Source organism: Panthera tigris, chromosome D2, assembly GCF_018350195.1.
Source record: "Panthera tigris isolate Pti1 chromosome D2, P.tigris_Pti1_mat1.1, whole genome shotgun sequence".
In the NCBI taxonomy this organism is placed as follows: domain Eukaryota; kingdom Metazoa; phylum Chordata; class Mammalia; order Carnivora; family Felidae; genus Panthera; species Panthera tigris.
In genome coordinates, this window is record NC_056670.1 from 17,106,251 (window position 1) to 17,124,007 (window position 17,757).

Sequence of the window (17,757 nt, forward strand, 5' to 3'; positions counted from 1 at the left end):
TTTTTGATCAAGAAGTTAATTTGTCCATATTATACTTTTCTGCCCACTTCTGTTAGATGTTATTTCTAGTAAAATAAAAACACTTTAACTCAGATATGCTCTTCAGTATACTCTTGATGTTGCTTGGTAATGATTTCTTTTTTTTTTTTTAAGTTTATTTATTTATTTTGAGAGAGAGAGAGACAGAGACAGAGGGAGAGTAGGGGAAGGGCAGAGAGAGGGAGAGAGGGAAACCCCAAGCAGGCTCAACACTGACAGTGCAGAGCCCAACACAGGACTGTGAGATCACGACCTGAGTTGAAACCAAAAGTTGGACGCTTAACTGACTGAGCCACCAGGCGCTCCAAGTAAATGATATCCTTTTATGGGATTTCATTTTTGTTTTCTTCCTGTGCCTTTCTGCCCAGAGCCTTGGCAAATGGGAAACTCTCATTGAGTACTGGATGAAACGATTAGACTTTTTAAGTACTAAAAGCAATATTCATAGACTCCTTTCCTTGGCTATATGTAACTTACTAAGCGGAAAAGTATTTTACATCTGCGTGCTTATCTGTGACCGCCTGACAAAGAGGAGAGCCTTGTGTCTGGTCACACGGGATGTATGTACTGTGATGCCTTCACATGTTGTTAAATCTGCCGCTTCTTAAGTCTCTCGAGGGTCTCACTGTAAGGCTCCCCATAGCTGTGTGGAAGCTTCCAGCTATAGAGCAAAATGCGAAAGAGCTGAGAGACTTCCTGTCTAGTCATCAGGTTTAACATTCAGTGTTAAACATTCCCATAGTGGTAGAAGTTTCAGACGTTCCATTTTGTCTGGAGTCCTGCATGGAATGAAGTGCGCATTCATCCCGACATGGGATGCCCTTCTGGCCTCTAGCTTTCAACCAGTGTTTTAACCAGAGGTAGATTATTCTTGACCTGTTTCATAGGCAGACTAAATACCACGCCGTATCTGAGTATCACTCTAGATTTTGAGAGTAAAGGGAGTATAAGCGGAACTGCCTTGTTACTCTGTTATTTGAGTCCATGAAGTCCAAGAGGCCACAGTTCGTCATCTGCTAATGACCACCAATGATGAGCTGGAAAGCACAAACAGCAATTAGGAGAGACTCTCCTGTAAAATTAGTTGGCCATCATATATGCCTATAGGCATCCGTACTATGCATTTTTAAAACAGAAGAACTCAGTTAATTAGGATGCCACTGAGTTCTAATCCTGTGGTCTTGCCCAAAGCCGCAAATCTTTAGTCCCTCACTGTCTTAGCTTCTCCTGTCTCTGTGTATGTACAAGTTTTAATTGTGTCTTAGGTGAATCTCACATGAAGTAATCATTTTAACATGTACCCCGGAGGCTAAGCATATCCCAACTTAGCATCAGCAGTTAAATCTTCTGGGGAAGTGGCCGCTGTAGCATCCGACGTGATTTGTCTCCGGCACCCTATAGAGCCGTCATTTCCCGTGCTGCTTGTAAAATCACTCCGGTTACTAAGCAAACTTACTCATTTTGTCTGCCCCTAGTTTCCACTTTTGGGTCCGTTTTCCTGCCAAATGGGCGTATGTCTGCAGCAATTCTTTGTAGGCAATTTACTGCATTGAGCAGGATGGAGATGTTCACCATCTGCTGTGCACTTTCTACTAGAATGTCTTGTTTCCTGCTCAGATTTTGTGGGTCCCTTTCTGGCGTCATCTCTGGACAACTGGTAGCTCTTTTTTCTAAAGTATTTTTAGAGTTTAAAAAGCAATATTCTATCATCCAGCCGCATCGGAGGACCGATCGCTAGAACGTGATCCTCGTAACCTAATCGAGGCCATTAAATAGTCTCTGAAAACATGGAGGGAGATGGAGCAGCCAGCAGGATAAATCCCTATGGGAGCGAAAAGAAACTTGTTCTTAGAAACAGAACCACTAATGGTAGGGAGGAGGCAAATCAGTTACACCATAAGCTATGTGCTTGAAGTACACAATTGGCATGACTTAAAGTGAACCTTTTCTCACTTCTGTATGAATCAAATGTAGCTTCACTTTGTAAAAATACAGGTTTTCATTGCAAGCCTCGTCTTCGTTTGTGAGAAGCTAACGTGTACGTTTGTTTGTTTTTATTTCAGAGCCAGGCCAAGTCTATTGCAGAACAAAAGAGATTCCCTTTTGCCACGGATAATGACAGCACAAACGAAGAGCTAGGTGAGATTTGAATCTGGGGGAGGGGGCGGTTCCTGGGGTATTTGCCTAGACTTTATGATTCGATGCCGAGCAGGTAGGCAAGGTGGTGGGGTGGGAAGAACACAGACACCGGCTCTGCCAACATGAGTGGTGTGGTGTCGGGTAGGGGACGTTCAGCCCTTGTGTGGGTCCGTGCACCCTATGTCAGGATAACATGAAATAGAGAAAATACAGTAAAACCTTGGATGGCGAGTAACTTGTTCTGCGAGTGTTTCGCAAGACGAGCAAACATTTCTAATAAATTTTAACTTGATAAACGAGCAGTTGTCTTGCAATACGAGTATTACGTGATGCCGAATGTCACATGATCACAACTGAACCAGTTGTTACTGAAATTCACTTTGATACACAAGTGCTTTGGATTACAAGCGTGTTTCTAGAGTGGGTTATGCTCGCCAACCAAGGTTTTACCGTACAAGGTTTGGAGGAAATGATCGGTAGGGACGTGTTGACCTCTGTGTTTCTCTGGAAAGTAATAATGATGGTCATGAGCCCTTAGGAACGGTTGTCATTCATTAAAAGGTCACTTGGGCTGTCATCAAATCGGAGCCGCACAGCAGTGAAAGCCGAGGGGACTCACACCTACTTAATCTTCTGTGTAATAAAATAGCTAGGTGTGGGTTAATTTTACCGTGAGGCCAGTCAGTTATTGTTGTGAGTGCAGAAAAGTTGAGTTCATTCAGATCTGCAAAGGGGTCCTGCAAGTTGGCTGGGTCGTGGCATGTTTTAAAATAGTCTGGTTTCACCAGTGTCTGACGTGCTTTGGGTGTGTCTCATTCATTGCCTAGTCAGCTTACACTTGAAGGAGTGGAAACAAAATTGAAGACCAGACTGAATGGTGCAGCTGGATGGACTTCCCATAAGCACGTGTTCCTACCTGGTACCTGGTGACCCGAGGCACCTTTGGGAATTTTTTCTATCTTTATACATAATTATTTTATCCTTTCTGTGGCCATATGCATTTTATATTAAGACTAAGCACTTCAGGACGTGTGGCTGGCTGAGTCGGGAGAGCACGCGACTCCTGATTTCGGGGTCGTGAGTTCAAGCCCCACATTGGGCCTAGAGCTCACTTAAAAAAATAAAGATTGAGTGCTTCTTGTATTGGCTTCTTTGCTCTGTTTGTGCAAGCAAAGAGTTGACTCTTTTAAAAGTATTAATCACTTCTTGGTGTTATTCTTTGAGTGGGCTTTGAGAATTAATTACCTGTTAAATCAGATTTGGCCTTTTCTGAAATCCTTGGATCTGTTCAGCCCTGTATTCACATACTAAGTGATGTAATTAAAGGCCTGGTATGGGGTCTAAGACTAATCCTAGTGGATCTGGATAGTATAGGCCCTGACATGGCTTAGGATCTTTCATATCACAGCATTTTTTTTCTTGGAAGAACAGCTTCTGTCAACACACACATTGCCAGGAGATGTAGAATTCTGGTCAGTAATGATTTCTGTGAGAATTCCGGTGTTCTCTTTATGTCTTTGTACTGCCACAGCAACATTTGGCCCTAATACTTATTTATATCTTTGCAAGATTTGGATTAAAAAAAATTTTTTTTTTTAACGTTCATTCATTTTTGAGAGACAGAAACAGCACGAGCAGGGCAGGGGCAGAGAGAAAGAGAGGGAGACACAGAATCCAAAGCAGGGCCCGAACTCACGAACCATGAGATCATGACCCGAGCCGAAGTCGGACGCTTGACCAACTAAGCCACCCAGGTGCCCCAAGATTTGGATTTTTTTTTTAATGGATTCTTTTGGGCTTTTCTCAAAACACATTTACTCTTAGAAAGATTTGAGAGCTGTGTTTGATTTTATTTGAGTGGGGTTCAACAGCCGAGCCACGGAGAACAATTGAAACATGTCCCCAAGTACAGTATTTATCCCCTCACACTATATTTGTTTTTATGGGTCGCTTATTCTTTTGTTCACTCAACAGATATTTACTGATTATGGGGAGATGGGTAGGAAATTCGAAAAATTTAGATCTGAAAGGAACCTAAGAAAATGTTCTGCAGGCTTGTTAGGCAAGACCCAGAGAGTAATGAGAAGTGACTGAGGTTCCCGTGATCACCGGTGTTTGGCAGAACGAGAACCTGAGCGCCTATCTTGGCCTTCCAAAACATCACCATCCTCCTGCATTCCAAACAGGATATGTTTATATTTCAGTCCCTGTTCATGTAATCATCAGGAAAGTCAAACCGTTTTGCAGGCCAGCCCGGCACACGGCAGTTTCGGTACAGCCGTGGTCTATGGCAGGGTATGTGTCTGAAGGGTGGGTCCCAGAGCGGGCAGCCTGGGACCTGTGTCACTGCGCATTCTCTTCAGACAGTTTGTTTAACTGCACTAAGTTTCATTTCCTTGTCTTTGAATGGGGATAATCTTCGTACCTGCCTCACTGCACTCAAGGAGCAAATGACTTAATACATGGAAATGTACAGAGTGCCATGCACGTCACCTATTACTCTTGTTGTTTTTCCCGCCAGCTGCTCCTGGCCCGCACCCCAAGGGTGTCTCTGGTCATCTGGTCATCTGATACATCTGAATGATATCCATTCTTATTATTCTGAATATGAGTTTGACCGTAATTTCTCTTTTCAAAGAAATTATGACAAAGACAGCCCTCTTCGTTTTGAAGAATGCCCCCAAAGCTCTTGTCTTGTTATGACATTCAGTGCTTTTGAAATTTGCCTTTTTCAGGTTAACTATAAGGATACTTAGTCTCTTTCTGCATTGAATGTTTTCACTGCTTTTAACTGGCAGGAAATTTAAGCTCTTCAGGACAAGAAAAGATTTAGTTGCTTGTCTCCTTGAACACCTGTTAGGGCCTAGAATCAGAGTGTTGCAGTAAAGCTTTATTTGCAAAGAAATGTGACCAAAATAGTATTGTTTTGAGCGAGGAATACAGTTTTTTGAGGGATATTTGGGGATTTAGGGAGTTAGGGCAAGTTTTAGAGATGAAATGTAATATAGAATATCAATAATGTATTCTAGTTTGGACAGGTGAAAAAATGGAGTCCAAATATTGCTGTGTTTTAGGAGGTTGTCATGGCTCTAATTTCAAAATACCGCTTACCTACACAATTTGACTGGAAACTATTCATCTTTAGTGTATATTTAGAGTAGTGTTTTGGCCCTATTTTGAATACAAGAAGTAGGAAAAAGACTGTTGCACTGCACTGTTGTGAATTGGCTACAATGAAGCATTCTGCTCATATGTATTAATTTGAGCCTCTGTTTTTGTTCTTACTGGGCAACTGGCAGTGAGTTCAGCACCACCACCGCCCCCCTGCCCCCCCCCCCCCCCCGCCCCAGAATTGAGACTTGTGCTGCTATTTGGGTGTTTCTCTTAACTTTCACCATAAAACCACATTGTCGTGTTATGTGGGTTTTGTTGAGGCTTATTACTACCTCTTTTGATGTATAGGTGGGAAACATCATAAAGGTTATTTGGTATTTGAAAGTGAACAATGGGCTTAGAAAAAGATAATTACTTCTGTAGGCAATGTTTTATAGATGGCTTTAATAATTTAAATCTAGAAAGCACCAGAAGACTGATAGCAAGTGGCGAGTGGTGGAAGGAATTCAATTACATCTTCTTAACTTCCAGGTTTTCTTTAACTGCTTCTAGCCCTTGGAGCTGCCTTTTAGGATTCAGCAAAGCATTTAGTCACCGATTCTGGTGTGAGATCCTTTGTTCTTTCTTTTAATATTTTTGTATTTTGTTTCATAGCTATTGCTTATGTGTTGATTGGCAGTGGTCTCTATGATGAAGCCATAAGACATTTTTCAACAATGCTTCAGGTAATTTCTCTTCTTAATTATGTAATTTCAAGCTTATAGTCACGACAGAAATACAGGCTTATGCGTAAAGCGCTACAAGAATACATTGACTTTAAGGTTATGTGAGAAAGTGAAAGAAATCAGCCCTGACTGAGCACTTTCTTGGCGCGGGCCTTGAAACACTGCTCTCATGTCATCTTTGCAGTTTTACTTTATTTTAAAGGAGGAAAATGAGATCAAAGGAGGTCAAGCAATTTGCTGAGAGTCTCCCCACCATCAGCTAGAAGAGATGGGACTCAAATGCAAGTTTAAAAGAAAAGAAAACCATTAGCTTCCGTTCACTTTGCTCTGTACCATGCCATCCCCCATAAGATACGGATGCTGGACATTCAGGTTCACTTTCCGTGCAGGAGGTGATCTGCATGGTTCCACTCGTGGGTTTGTTTCTCCCCTTGAAGTATAATTGTGAGACTCCTCAGTGGCCGCATTGAGCCTTCACTGATTGATGGCTGCATTAAAATCTGGTTAAGATAAAAGGCTTAAACAAACATGTGTAAGAGTTGCAGTGGAGACCCGTAAAATAGCCCAACGTTGTTAGCCTTACACCCTTATCTTTATTTAACGGTGTTCTTGTAGATGCTGACCATTGCCGATTGTCGATGTGCGTGTGTCCAGTAGAGTAGTGTAGTGAAGAAGCATGGTCTTTAGAGTTAAAGACTTATACCCATGTTCTAATCCCCTCTGCTGGTTGCTAGCAGGTTATTTAACCTCCTGGCATATGGGGATAATAACCATTACCTCCAAAAATATTCTTGTTAGGTTTAAATGACATATTCTGTAAAGTACTTAGGACTCAGTGCCTGGCACAGAGTAAGTGCTCAGTTCCTTTTAGTTACTCAAAGCAGCATTCTAGCATGTTCGTCTGTGCCAATACAGTGAGAACCAACAGATAATTTACAATCCAGCAGGTAAACTGAATTTTAGAATACTCATTTGGGAGTTTCTGCACCACTTTTGTTTTCTTTTTCGAATTGATTATATTGACAATCGTGCCTTCATCCTCGAAATCACAGAGATTCAAGCCGTCGTGTGTTTGAGTGCTCATATGGAATACCATTCTTCAGCAGAGTTTGAAGGATGAAGGGTAGATTACTAATGTTAAAAATCGCCTTTCTGTGAAGCCTTGCAATATTGGAAAATATAAGCGAGCACTTCACACAGTTAGCACTTGGCCCTGGTTTGAGAGGGAGGTTTTGGTACTTTTATAGAAGCAAATGTCAGTTAATCTCTGGTAACTGATAGCAGAAAACAGTGAGAGCTTTCAGACATATTATCAATTCATTCAACTTTTTGAAAACTACTTTTACCATTGTAGTTGAAGGCAGTATAAGAGTCATAAAGAAAAACTTTAACAAAAAATTTCCTAATTCTGCCACTGTACCGTTCATTGAAGTTGTTTTGCGTATGACCTTTCAAAGCGTGTATGCATTCGTGTTTTATAATCTGAATACACGTAATATTTCATATTACTTTTCACTGAATTTTATACTGTAAATGTTTTTCAGTAAGTCTCTGTAATCTTATGCTTCCGTTGGCTCTATGCTACTCCTCGTCTTATCTGTTTATTGTTTTAAAACGTATTTCTCTTGCCATTGCATTCAGAAAGTAGATCAAAATTTCTATATGTCCAGGCAAGGTCTTAATATACGGGTATTTGACATAGCATTTTTATCAGTCTGGGATACAATGGGCTGCTTTCAAGTGGGAAAGTTTTCTTTGAGCATGTGTGGTTTATACAGTTGGACTCCTTTTCTGGTGATTCAGGCTATTGATGGGGCAGGAACAGAGAATGGGGAACAGCAGAAATTCAAATACTATGGGCTCACAGAGGACAGACCCGGGTGACCGCTTAGAAACATTTTGATGTAGGAACAAGAATGCCTCTGGCTTTCCTGCTCGTGCTGTTCTTGGTGACTTCTGTCTTCTGTGCCTTTGTCTCGGTGCTTCCCAGCCTTATCCACATCAGGACACGTGTGGAAAAGCCTATTCGCACAACACACTGGAGTAAACAAGAGCAAACGCAGAGGCATTTGGATAGAGCTCAGTGAAAATTTGTTACGATGTCTTCGTGTTCCATAACTACGAGAAACACAGGATATAAAGATTGGTTAAAAAATGCTAAAATTCTTTTCAAAAATTTTAATGAGAGGGGCACCTAGGTGGCTCAGTCGGCTGAGCATCTGACTTCAGCTCAGGTCATGATCTCACGGTCCGTGGGTTCGAGCCCCGCATCGGGCTCTGTGCTGACAGCCCAGAGCCTGGAGCCTGTTTCGGATTCTGTGTCTGGCCCTCCCCTGCTCACGCTGTGTGTGTCTCTCTCTCTCAAAAATACACAAACATTTAAAAATTTGTTATTTTTTTAAATGAGAAACTCAGTCCTGCCTTTCAGGACAAAACTTTTCCGTGTCCAGGGTCCTGAAGAGCGGTTTGCTCACCACTGCTGCATGGATGCTGCCCTCTTGCCTTTCCCTGTCCATGTTAGGACTGGACTGAGTACCACTGCAGGACCATTTTTGTCAGTACGTGCCAGTGGGTGTTCACCTGTTCCCTGCAGGACCCTTTGCACGGGCAGAAACTCTGTAAGCCAGCACACGTCCTCTAGCAAACCTGCAGTGGTAACTGTTTGCACACAAGCGTTTCAGGGGTTTTGAGCTCCTGAACGCTTGGCAAGACTTTTCGTTTGGACAGCCCGTGAGCTCCTCCAGTATCCAGCAGCAGAGTGTGGAACCTGATTCCTTTCACAGAAAGCTGAAAACAAATGGGACCATGAGGGCTTGGATTATATGAGATTTATCGTTTTTATAAGATCGTTTAATGTGCAATTTGGATCTGTGCATGTGGGCTACTTAAATTCCAGCGTGACCTTTTGATGTAAAGCTTTTAAACCTTTTTTTCTTAGCTGCACCATGAGGGGCAAACTTACAAGATGTTTCCACAGTTTCTGTTGCCGTGAGGTATTTGAGTAGTTCTCTAACTAGGGGGTACTTGGTACAGCTATAAAGGGAGGAAAAAAAAAAACTCCTCAAGCATCCAGGTTTCTAACTGAGCATAATTTCAAAGCTTGATAGATCTATCAGACTGCACTGAAAATTCTTGGTTTAAAAGCTTGTGAATTAGTGCTCTCTCTGAGTGTCCTTCCGCATGTCCGTGCATCAAAGACCGTGTTTTTGAAAAGCAGAACCATTCCCTGTGCTTCTTTGGTCCCCAGGCGGGGCTCGGTAAGCTAAGTGCTACAGAAGTTTTATGAAGCCATTGGCCTTTGTTATTAATTGTGTGGGCTTGAGCTCATCTGCTTCGGGTGGAACTGAATCCATAAAAATGTTTCTTATTTCACACGAGCAGACAAAATAGGAAACATGCCTCTCTGTGTGATTTGTGAACATCCTTCATGTAATTATGTATGTGGGTCTGCAGCTCGGGCAAAACTCAGTCCTCATTACCTTGCTGTGCACTGACTTTTTTGACTTATTTGTCTTTGATCCAGTGACTTTTGAGTTTTAATCAGAAGGCCAGGCTTGGTAGTGGAAAAATAAATATTTGTAAAATTTAAAGCCACTCTATAAATGGTATAATGAGGATAGTAAATTAGACCTTTCTGAATTTAAGGAGATCGATGTCTTGGGACTTGAGACATCTAAGTGTACATGATTCCAGTAATGTAACTATCTTATTATACAATGATTGTGCATCCGCATAAAGTAAGTAATATTGGAAGATTGAAATCTTAGTTTTCATTGAAGTCATTTCAAATTCAGAACACTTAGGGGCACCTGGGTGGCTCTGTCTGTTGAGCATCCAACTTCGGTTCAGATGATGGTCTTGTGGTTCGTGAGTTCGAGCCCCACATCAGGCTCTCTCCTGTCAGCCTGTCAGTGCAGAGCCCGCTTCAGATCCTCTGTGTCCCTCTCTCTGCCCCTCTCCTGCTTGTACTCTCCTCAAAATAAATAAATATTTAAAAAAATAAAGTAAAATGCTGAACATTTGACAAAACGTAAATATTATTAGACTTGTAGTCTCAAAAATCTTTTGAAAAATGGGTGTTCTGAGCCCAATTTGTTTTTAGAAGTAAACATTGGTTTTTATCTGAAAATATAATGCATTATGACATTTCTTAAAGATCTTTGACTTCTTGTTAACATCCAAAGCCCATGATAGACAAAATAATAAACTTGTATCAATCAAGAAAGGTAAGAAAATCTGCCCTTTAAATTTAGGACCTCTTAATACTAGATTGTAACTGAAATAACAACCACAATAATCCCTTACAGATTCACACACTATTTAGGTTTCTGTATTCAATTTACTTTTTTTTTTAGAATTACTTTTTTTTTTTTTTTTTTTTTTTTTTACATGTGGCAAGAATTACTATCAAACTCCACTCACTGGACCAGAGACTCTCATGGTGTTAGGGAAAGACTTGCCCCTTATGTAGAACACTACTGACACTTGTGAGTTCGTTGGCCAGCCAGTGGCCTCTAGAATTTCTTTTTATTTTTTTTAAGTTTATTTATTTATTTTGAGAGAGAGTGAGCGCACAAGCGGTGGTGGGGGGTGGGAGGGAAGGGTGGTGCAGAGAGAAAGAGAGACAGAATCCCAAGCAGGCTCCACGCAGAGCCTGATGCGGGGCTCCAACTCATGAACTGTGAGATCATGACCTGAGCTGAGACCAAGGGTCAGATGTTTAACTGACTGTGCCACCCAGGTGCCCTAGAATTTCTTTTTAAACAGTATAGCAGGATGTATAATTACTGTTGTTGTTAAATAATAGATTTTGTTACTCGTCTTGATTGATACAACTTGTTATCTGTCACTGGCAGAACTGAAAGTCACCGCCACAAGCATCAGACCACGTGGGTGACCCAGAGGGAGGGCTGGGGAAGTGAGGCACGTGGGGCCACTGTAGGGTTCTCTGCCAGTGGCAGCCACATATAAAATCCTAAGGGCCAAAATAATGATGACCAAATTCAGGAAGTTGTCAGTGTTCAGATATTTGAACTGTTACAAACTGTTTAATGGCTATCTTTTAAAGGCTTGAAATCTTTTATTGCTATAAAATATTATAGCTGTGATTGCTGGTGGCCCACCTGGAGCCATTCCAATGGCACACGTGTCACCCTGCTTTGCCTTATGGAACTATGAATTGGCTTTTTTTCCAATCACGGTACCCCATTGTTTCTGGCCAGGTCATCTGCTTGCTCCCCCTATGAGAAGAGGAGGCCAGGCCAAGCTGACTTTGATCTGATAGTCTTTAATACTCATTAAAATCTTCTTGTCTGCCTAAAAAATGGCCAGTGATTGTTGTTAACTAACAACTGCTACATATTAAGACTCACGTGTCAGGCTAAGACTAAGTGTCACAAATCCCAACATGAGGATACATTCCCTTGAGGAGATTGTCACCATGGGTGACAAATGTGCAGATACAGTATAATGAGTAATAAGAGAATGACTTCAATGGAATTATATCCGTTAAGAGGCTCCAACTCGACTGCATGCTTTCGCCTGATCCCTCCACACACCCCTACCCATAACTGAGAAGGAATCCCTAGTTGTGTGCCAGTGCCGCCCGGATCAATGGGTGGCACCCTCTTCACTGGCATACGTGAGTCCACCTGCTCCACACATCTGTGTGCTGCTGATTTCAGCACCAACTCTCTCTGGATAGCTCCCAAAGGACCTCTCCTGTCCCTCTGCTTCTCCTGCCTCTGGTCAAACCACAGCCAAGCCACTGTCACCTGCCAGATAGCCGGTGCAGGCATGGTTGTCTGGCTTATCACCTCACACTCTCCACACACATGCACGCCATCCATACACGTACACTTTTGCACTTTAAAACACACACGTACTTTGCTGTTGTTTTTAGCTTAAAGATTAAAATCCTTAATAACGTCCCTGTCTACCTCTCCAAACTCATCTTGGAGCAGATGCTATACTTCCTGCTTGCCTTGGGGCCTTTGGCTCCCTCTGCCTGGACCAGCTACTCTGAGATGCCCTCACCTGTGACACATTTCATCCAAGGCACCTCTTCCTGGGGAAACCTTCCTAACCGTGTCTAGTCTTTATGCATTTGCTAACAGCACTATTTACTACTCTCGTTCTTACTGAACCCATGTAACTTTACATTTATGTTTGCGATTCTTTGGCTAAACTCCAAGAAGGCAAGAATCTTACCTTCTGTCTTTGTTTTTGGTGACTATGGTATTCCTCACACATGAAACCAGACATGGCTGAAAGCTGGCCCTAAGTATTTGTTGACCAAATGACTAATGTCTGTACGGTATACAGTAGGGACCAAGGCAAAGGAGCTTATTTATTTTCCAGGGGAGTCTGGAAGGAGTCAGGGGAGAGGTGGTGTTTGAGCTGAGGCGGTGGGTGAGTGTTCCTGGCAGAGGGACTAGCATGTGTAGCACGCTGAGCTTGGGAGAGCGTCTTGTATCTGGGGAGCTATGAAGTAGTACTCGTCTACAGAGTACGAATTATGAGTGGAAAGTGGAAGGAGATGAGACTGAACAAGGCAAGAAAATGACCGATATTTTCTACCAAAGCATTTAGATGTTATCTCATTGTTTTTCAAATTGTGAGTTGCTGCCTTTTAGTAGGGCCTGAAATTGATTGGCAAGTGAGGACAAACACCTTTTAAAAAAATGAAACACACTAGAATAGAAACTAGAAGACTGCATGTCAATAGGAAGACTAGGTTTGACTTAGTGCAACTCTCATTTCTAATGCGTGTATGTGTGTGCGCGTGCATGTCACGGACATAATGTATGTGTATCCTGGGTAACGACGTAAAAGGCATTTTACTATGAGTTAGAGCCACAGTATGTTTGAATGTGGCTGTTGTAGGTATATAGGGTGTATGGAGATGCCACTTCAGTAGAAGAACTATTTATTTACGTAAACTTTTTTTTTTTTCTGATTTGCCCCTTATAATTTTTTTTTTTTTCAGTTTTAGGAGAAAAGCTTCTTAGATCATATATTTTGAGACATTACACATCTGAGAGCAGGTGTTCCTCTCACTGGAGAATGTCCTCAGAGGGGAAGAGCCATGTGGGCTCACTGCCCCCTGCCCCAGCCTGTACTACTTTCTGTGGACTGTTCTGTCTCTTGGCAGGTGGTATTGCTATGGAAACACATGAAGTCAATCTTACCTTAATTCCTCATCAGGAAACTGTTTTCCCTGCTCTTCCTCTCCCTCCATGCCTGTATCCCTCTCCCTCCAAACTAGCCTCTCTGCCTTTTTTATTTTTATTTATTTTTTTATATTTGAGAGAGAGACAGAGAGTGCATAGGGGAGAGGCAGAGAGAGAGGGGGAGACACAGAATCCAAAGCAGGCTCCAGGCTCCGAGCTGTCAGCACAGAGCCCAACGCGGGGCTCGAACCCACGAACCGTGAGATCATACCTGAGCCGAAGTCGGACGCTCAACCGACTGAGCCACCCAGGTGCCCCACTCTCTGCCTTTTTTATTTTCCAGCCAGGGAGGATATTTAAATGTTTGAAGTGTTATTATCTCTGGGTGGCAGGATTATGGGGTGCCCTTCTCCTTTGTGCTTTTCCTCATTTTCTAGATTTTGCTGTAGTTTATAACAAGTATTCCAACTATTTATTTGAATAAAATGTTTTGTTTATAATAAACATGTCGATATTCTATAACGCATATTACTTAAAACATCTTTTTCCGACTATAAATGTATACATGTTTGTCTTGAACAAGGAAAAGGGATAGTAGTAAGTAGAGTGGGAACATAGCTCGTAATCCCACTCCCAAGAGAAAATTGCTGTTAGCATTTTGGAGCATTCTTTTCTGTGCACGTACGGACCCACACAAATCATTTATAAGTACTGTTTATAAAAGGAAGTGGCATTCCCCTGCAGTGCTATAACTTGGACTTTTTTCCCATGTAATGCATAGCATGGAGCCCTTCATGCCAGTCACATATAAGTTATAAATCCCAACTCCAAACAGAACCGTCTGGAGCCAGGAAAGTGGTTTAAGTGAGCAAAGTGGACTGCTGTGACGTAGAGGTGATGGGTGGGCTTCCGGGAAACTGATGAGTACACACCCCTCATCTAAGGAAGCCGCCAGTACTTAGCTCTAGTTTTTTTTTTTTTCATGAGAGAATGCAAAAAATATGGGCTTATCTTTGCTGCATGTTTTGATTTTTCAAGTGAAGCTAGAGATCTTTCACTGTTTACTTGAATTTTTCCCATTTTTATACACCGTGAGCCAGTCTGCCGGCTGGGTTGAGGCCACTGATGCACCAGTTTGCTGCTTGATACGGGTGTACCTGATTCTGTTTCAAGTAGTCTTTTTTGTTTTCCAATATATGGAATCTTCTCGTTTATTTTTTCTCGTTATTGTTGGAGTTGCTGTGTCTTTTTCTGCAATGCGGGCAGACAACCTATCTCACATTTGAAACCGAATGATAGACTAGTCTACAAAGTGCCTCATCTGGTACAATTCTGTTCAATTCTTTTTTCAACGTTTTTTATTTATTTTTGGGACAGAGAGAGACAGAGCATGAACGGGGGAGGGGCAGAGAGAGAGGGAGACACAGAATCGGAAACAGGCTCCAGGCTCCGAGCCATCAGCCCAGAGCCTGACGCGGGGCTCGAACTCACGGACCGCGAGATCGTGACCTGGCTGAAGTCGGACGCTTAACCGACTGCGCCACCCAGGCGCCCCCAGTTCTGTTCAATTCTTTAGCAGCATCAAGAGTTTCACCCCGGACGATATAGCCAGAAGCTGTATCTTCTTTCTTAAATGCAGAGGAAGGATTCCGAGAAGAGGTAGAAATTGCAGAGGCTAAATGTAGAAGAGAGACATTTCCCTCAGGAAGTGGGATGCTTCATACCACTGACCTGTTTGTGGGGACCTGGTGGCGAGGCAGAGGACCCTGTCCTTGGGCCTGAGGAGGGTTTCATCTAGTCCATCAGGGGGCAGCTTGCAGAAAGGGTCTGATTCCTATTCTGACATACAGCATAAAGGACTGCATTCACCCCAACCGATTGTGGAGTGGACTCGTTTCTTGTTGCTCGATGGAGTTGGCACTGGGAGGTTCTTCCCTTTTCAGATGATTTCATGACTGTGCGAGGGGACAAACTGGGAAGAAGCATTGCCCAGTGCTTCGCGCCTAACCGTTTATTTCCCCAGGCCTCCGTTTCCCCACCCAGAGCACACGATCGCGGACGCTGCGGGTCATAGGGTTGTTGAGAGGATGTTTTAAAGGAGATGACCGTGAGACAGAAACTAGCACAGGGCTCGTTAATGTTGGTTCTCTTTATTATTTTTTTTAACGCAAAGAACCTTCATCACGTGTCTCATTCAAATGAGCCCCAAGCACACTGACTCTTCTGGTTGGGGACCGCGTGTGGACGTATGTGTGGCAGTAGCATAAACTAGAGCTTGTTGCTTGCGGCGTTCACGCGCTTTACGCAGAAACTGATTTGTTTTGTTTTGTTTTGTTTATAGTTTTTGACGTGTTTCTGTTTTGGTCTGACTAGGAGGAGCCTGATCTGGTTAGTGCAATTTATGGCCGAGGGATAGCCTATGGAAAGAAGGGATTACATGTGAGTATGGAATAGCTCCTCTTGCCATAGTGCCTAACATGACCTGACCTGGACCAGGGTTCCGACAGAACCTCTCCCTGTTGATTGAGTGCCGACGGACACACAGTGGGGGCACGCCAGTTCCCGCCTGAGAACGTGGCTTTAGAGAATGTACTCAACATCACATGGCCAGGAAGGTGGGAGCGGGGGACTGGGGATCTCTACCCAGGGCTCCTGGGGGTCCGTCTTGCCATGTGCTCTAAAAGGACAGCCTTGCCAGCCTAAATTGTACTTCATGATGAGCTGGACATAGAGCAAGGAAAGTATGAGACCTTAACTGAATTCCCAAGAAATATTCATTGGTAGAAGTGGAGTCTAGGGATGCATCATGCAGGAGGACTTAGAATCTGAGTTTCTTTTACAATTTTTAAAGGTTGGATAAAAGACCAAAAGGGTTTGTTTGGTTTTTTTTTTTTGATAAAGATTATTTTTATTTGTTATCATGTATTATACTCTCCCCCAGATAAGTATATCGTTTTCACCTTCTTCCCCTTATTTCTCCGGGGAATGCAGAAGGAGGGTTGTAATAGACATATCTTACTCAACAAAGGCACCATGGTATAAACATGAAGATTTTCCTGAGACTATACGGTAAATAAGGAAATAGTTTAAGATTCCAATCTTTGTATTTTCAGTTAGAATATTATACACAAACTATTCTGTTGTCCTATTGTATATTAGAAATACTCAAATTAATGATGATTGAAGGAGAAGCATCACTTTTGTCTTTGCCAATTTAAAAAATTGTACGAATCAGGTGCTGGCCTATTGGTGAAATTTTATATAATATTTGTATACTTCTCAGACATAGAGGACTGAGAACGAACTCAGATCTGGGAATGACAGAGGTGTTTAGGAAGGAAGCAGTGTTACATTCAGAGCATCAATAAATGACAGAAGTTGTCAGCGATGAGCTTCTTCCCAATTCTCCTCTCTTTTAATTTTATATCTCGACATGAAATTTCCTTGTATCTTTAATGCATTTTTAATGTAAAAGTGACATGCTCATATTTCTAATATAAAAATAACATGCAAATTTTAAAGACAACTTACCTGGACTTCCTAAGGCATAGGTATGGAGGCTTAGGGGTTTTGACGGACACTGACTCGGTCCCTTTGTACCCCCATGTTGTCACTGGTCAGCATCATTTTGCATGCTGCTATCCATCCACATACTCATCCATTGAAATTCGTTGATTCAGTGTTTAAATAGGTTCAATTTAGAAAATAACCTACCATCAGTGGAACTTGTGATATGTAGCCAGGTCTAATGGGCTACTGATGGGTAGGTAGACTTGAGTGAGTTAAATAATCATAACTGAATTTAAACCAGCAGCTCTTTATCTAGAAGCTAAGTTCATATTTACTTCTAAGTAAGTAGTTATATCTTTACTAAATTTTTAGTTTTTTCAGAAAAACTATTGAACCTGATTTTGAGTAACAGTGTATCTCATACTAAGCTAATGCCTTTTCAAGGACATTAAGAATGCTGAACTTGCTCTGTTCGAATTGAGCCGAGTAATTACCTTGGAACCAGATCGTCCAGAGGTATTTGAACAGCGAGCAGAAGTGAGTGCGGTTTTCTTTTTCCCTCTGTCGTTATTGGATTAGTTGAATCTCAGATTTTTTTTCCTATTATTTTATGACTTATACATTTTAAAGCTCCCTTATCTATTGCATTTTTCCTCCATAGGTACTTTATGCCTTTAAACGTGGTTGAAATTACTAGAAAATTATGGACTGACTGAGAGATACTCCTGATTTAACATTTAATAGTAATATTTAGTATTAAAATATGTGGTTATAACATGTACTATTACTGTCAGTGTTCATGTTTACTCTATCTATGACATACTTTAGTCAAACAGTATGACAGTTTGGTCAGAATGAAATTTATAACCATTACAAGTGCGTGCGTGCGTGCGTGTGTGTGTGTGTGTGTGTATACGCTTATGTACAATTCTTGGGAGATGTACTTACCTACATAGAGACATAGAGCAGGTAAGGGTGACCAAAACCAGACCTTGAAGGAACTTAGGACTTGAAGTGGAGACAGAAATAACTTGGTGAAAACACCAGGTAGTATTTGT

The 17,757-nt window shown here is 42.0% G+C and overlaps 1 protein-coding gene and 1 pseudogene across 11 annotated transcripts in view; one reads left to right on the top strand and one right to left on the bottom strand.

Annotated features, from left to right (window-relative positions):
- TTC13 (tetratricopeptide repeat domain 13) overlaps nucleotides 1-17,757 on the top strand; it is an 81,372-nt gene that overhangs the window by 20,369 nt on the left and 43,246 nt on the right. For 7 of the 11 annotated variants that reach the window (XM_042959759.1, XM_042959760.1, XM_042959766.1 and 4 more), the window contains 4 exons: nucleotides 2,103-2,178; nucleotides 5,947-6,017; nucleotides 15,563-15,628; nucleotides 17,144-17,236. In XM_042959759.1, the coding sequence (XP_042815693.1) occupies nucleotides 2,103-2,178; nucleotides 5,947-6,017; nucleotides 15,563-15,628; nucleotides 17,144-17,236 (306 nt within the window). The remainder of the gene's footprint in view (nucleotides 1-2,102; nucleotides 2,179-5,946; nucleotides 6,018-15,562; nucleotides 15,629-17,143; nucleotides 17,237-17,757) is intronic. The other 4 variants (XM_042959761.1, XM_042959762.1, XM_042959763.1 and 1 more) reach the window with 2 other exon arrangements.
- On the bottom strand, nucleotides 10,405-10,544 carry LOC122232239 (annotated as a pseudogene).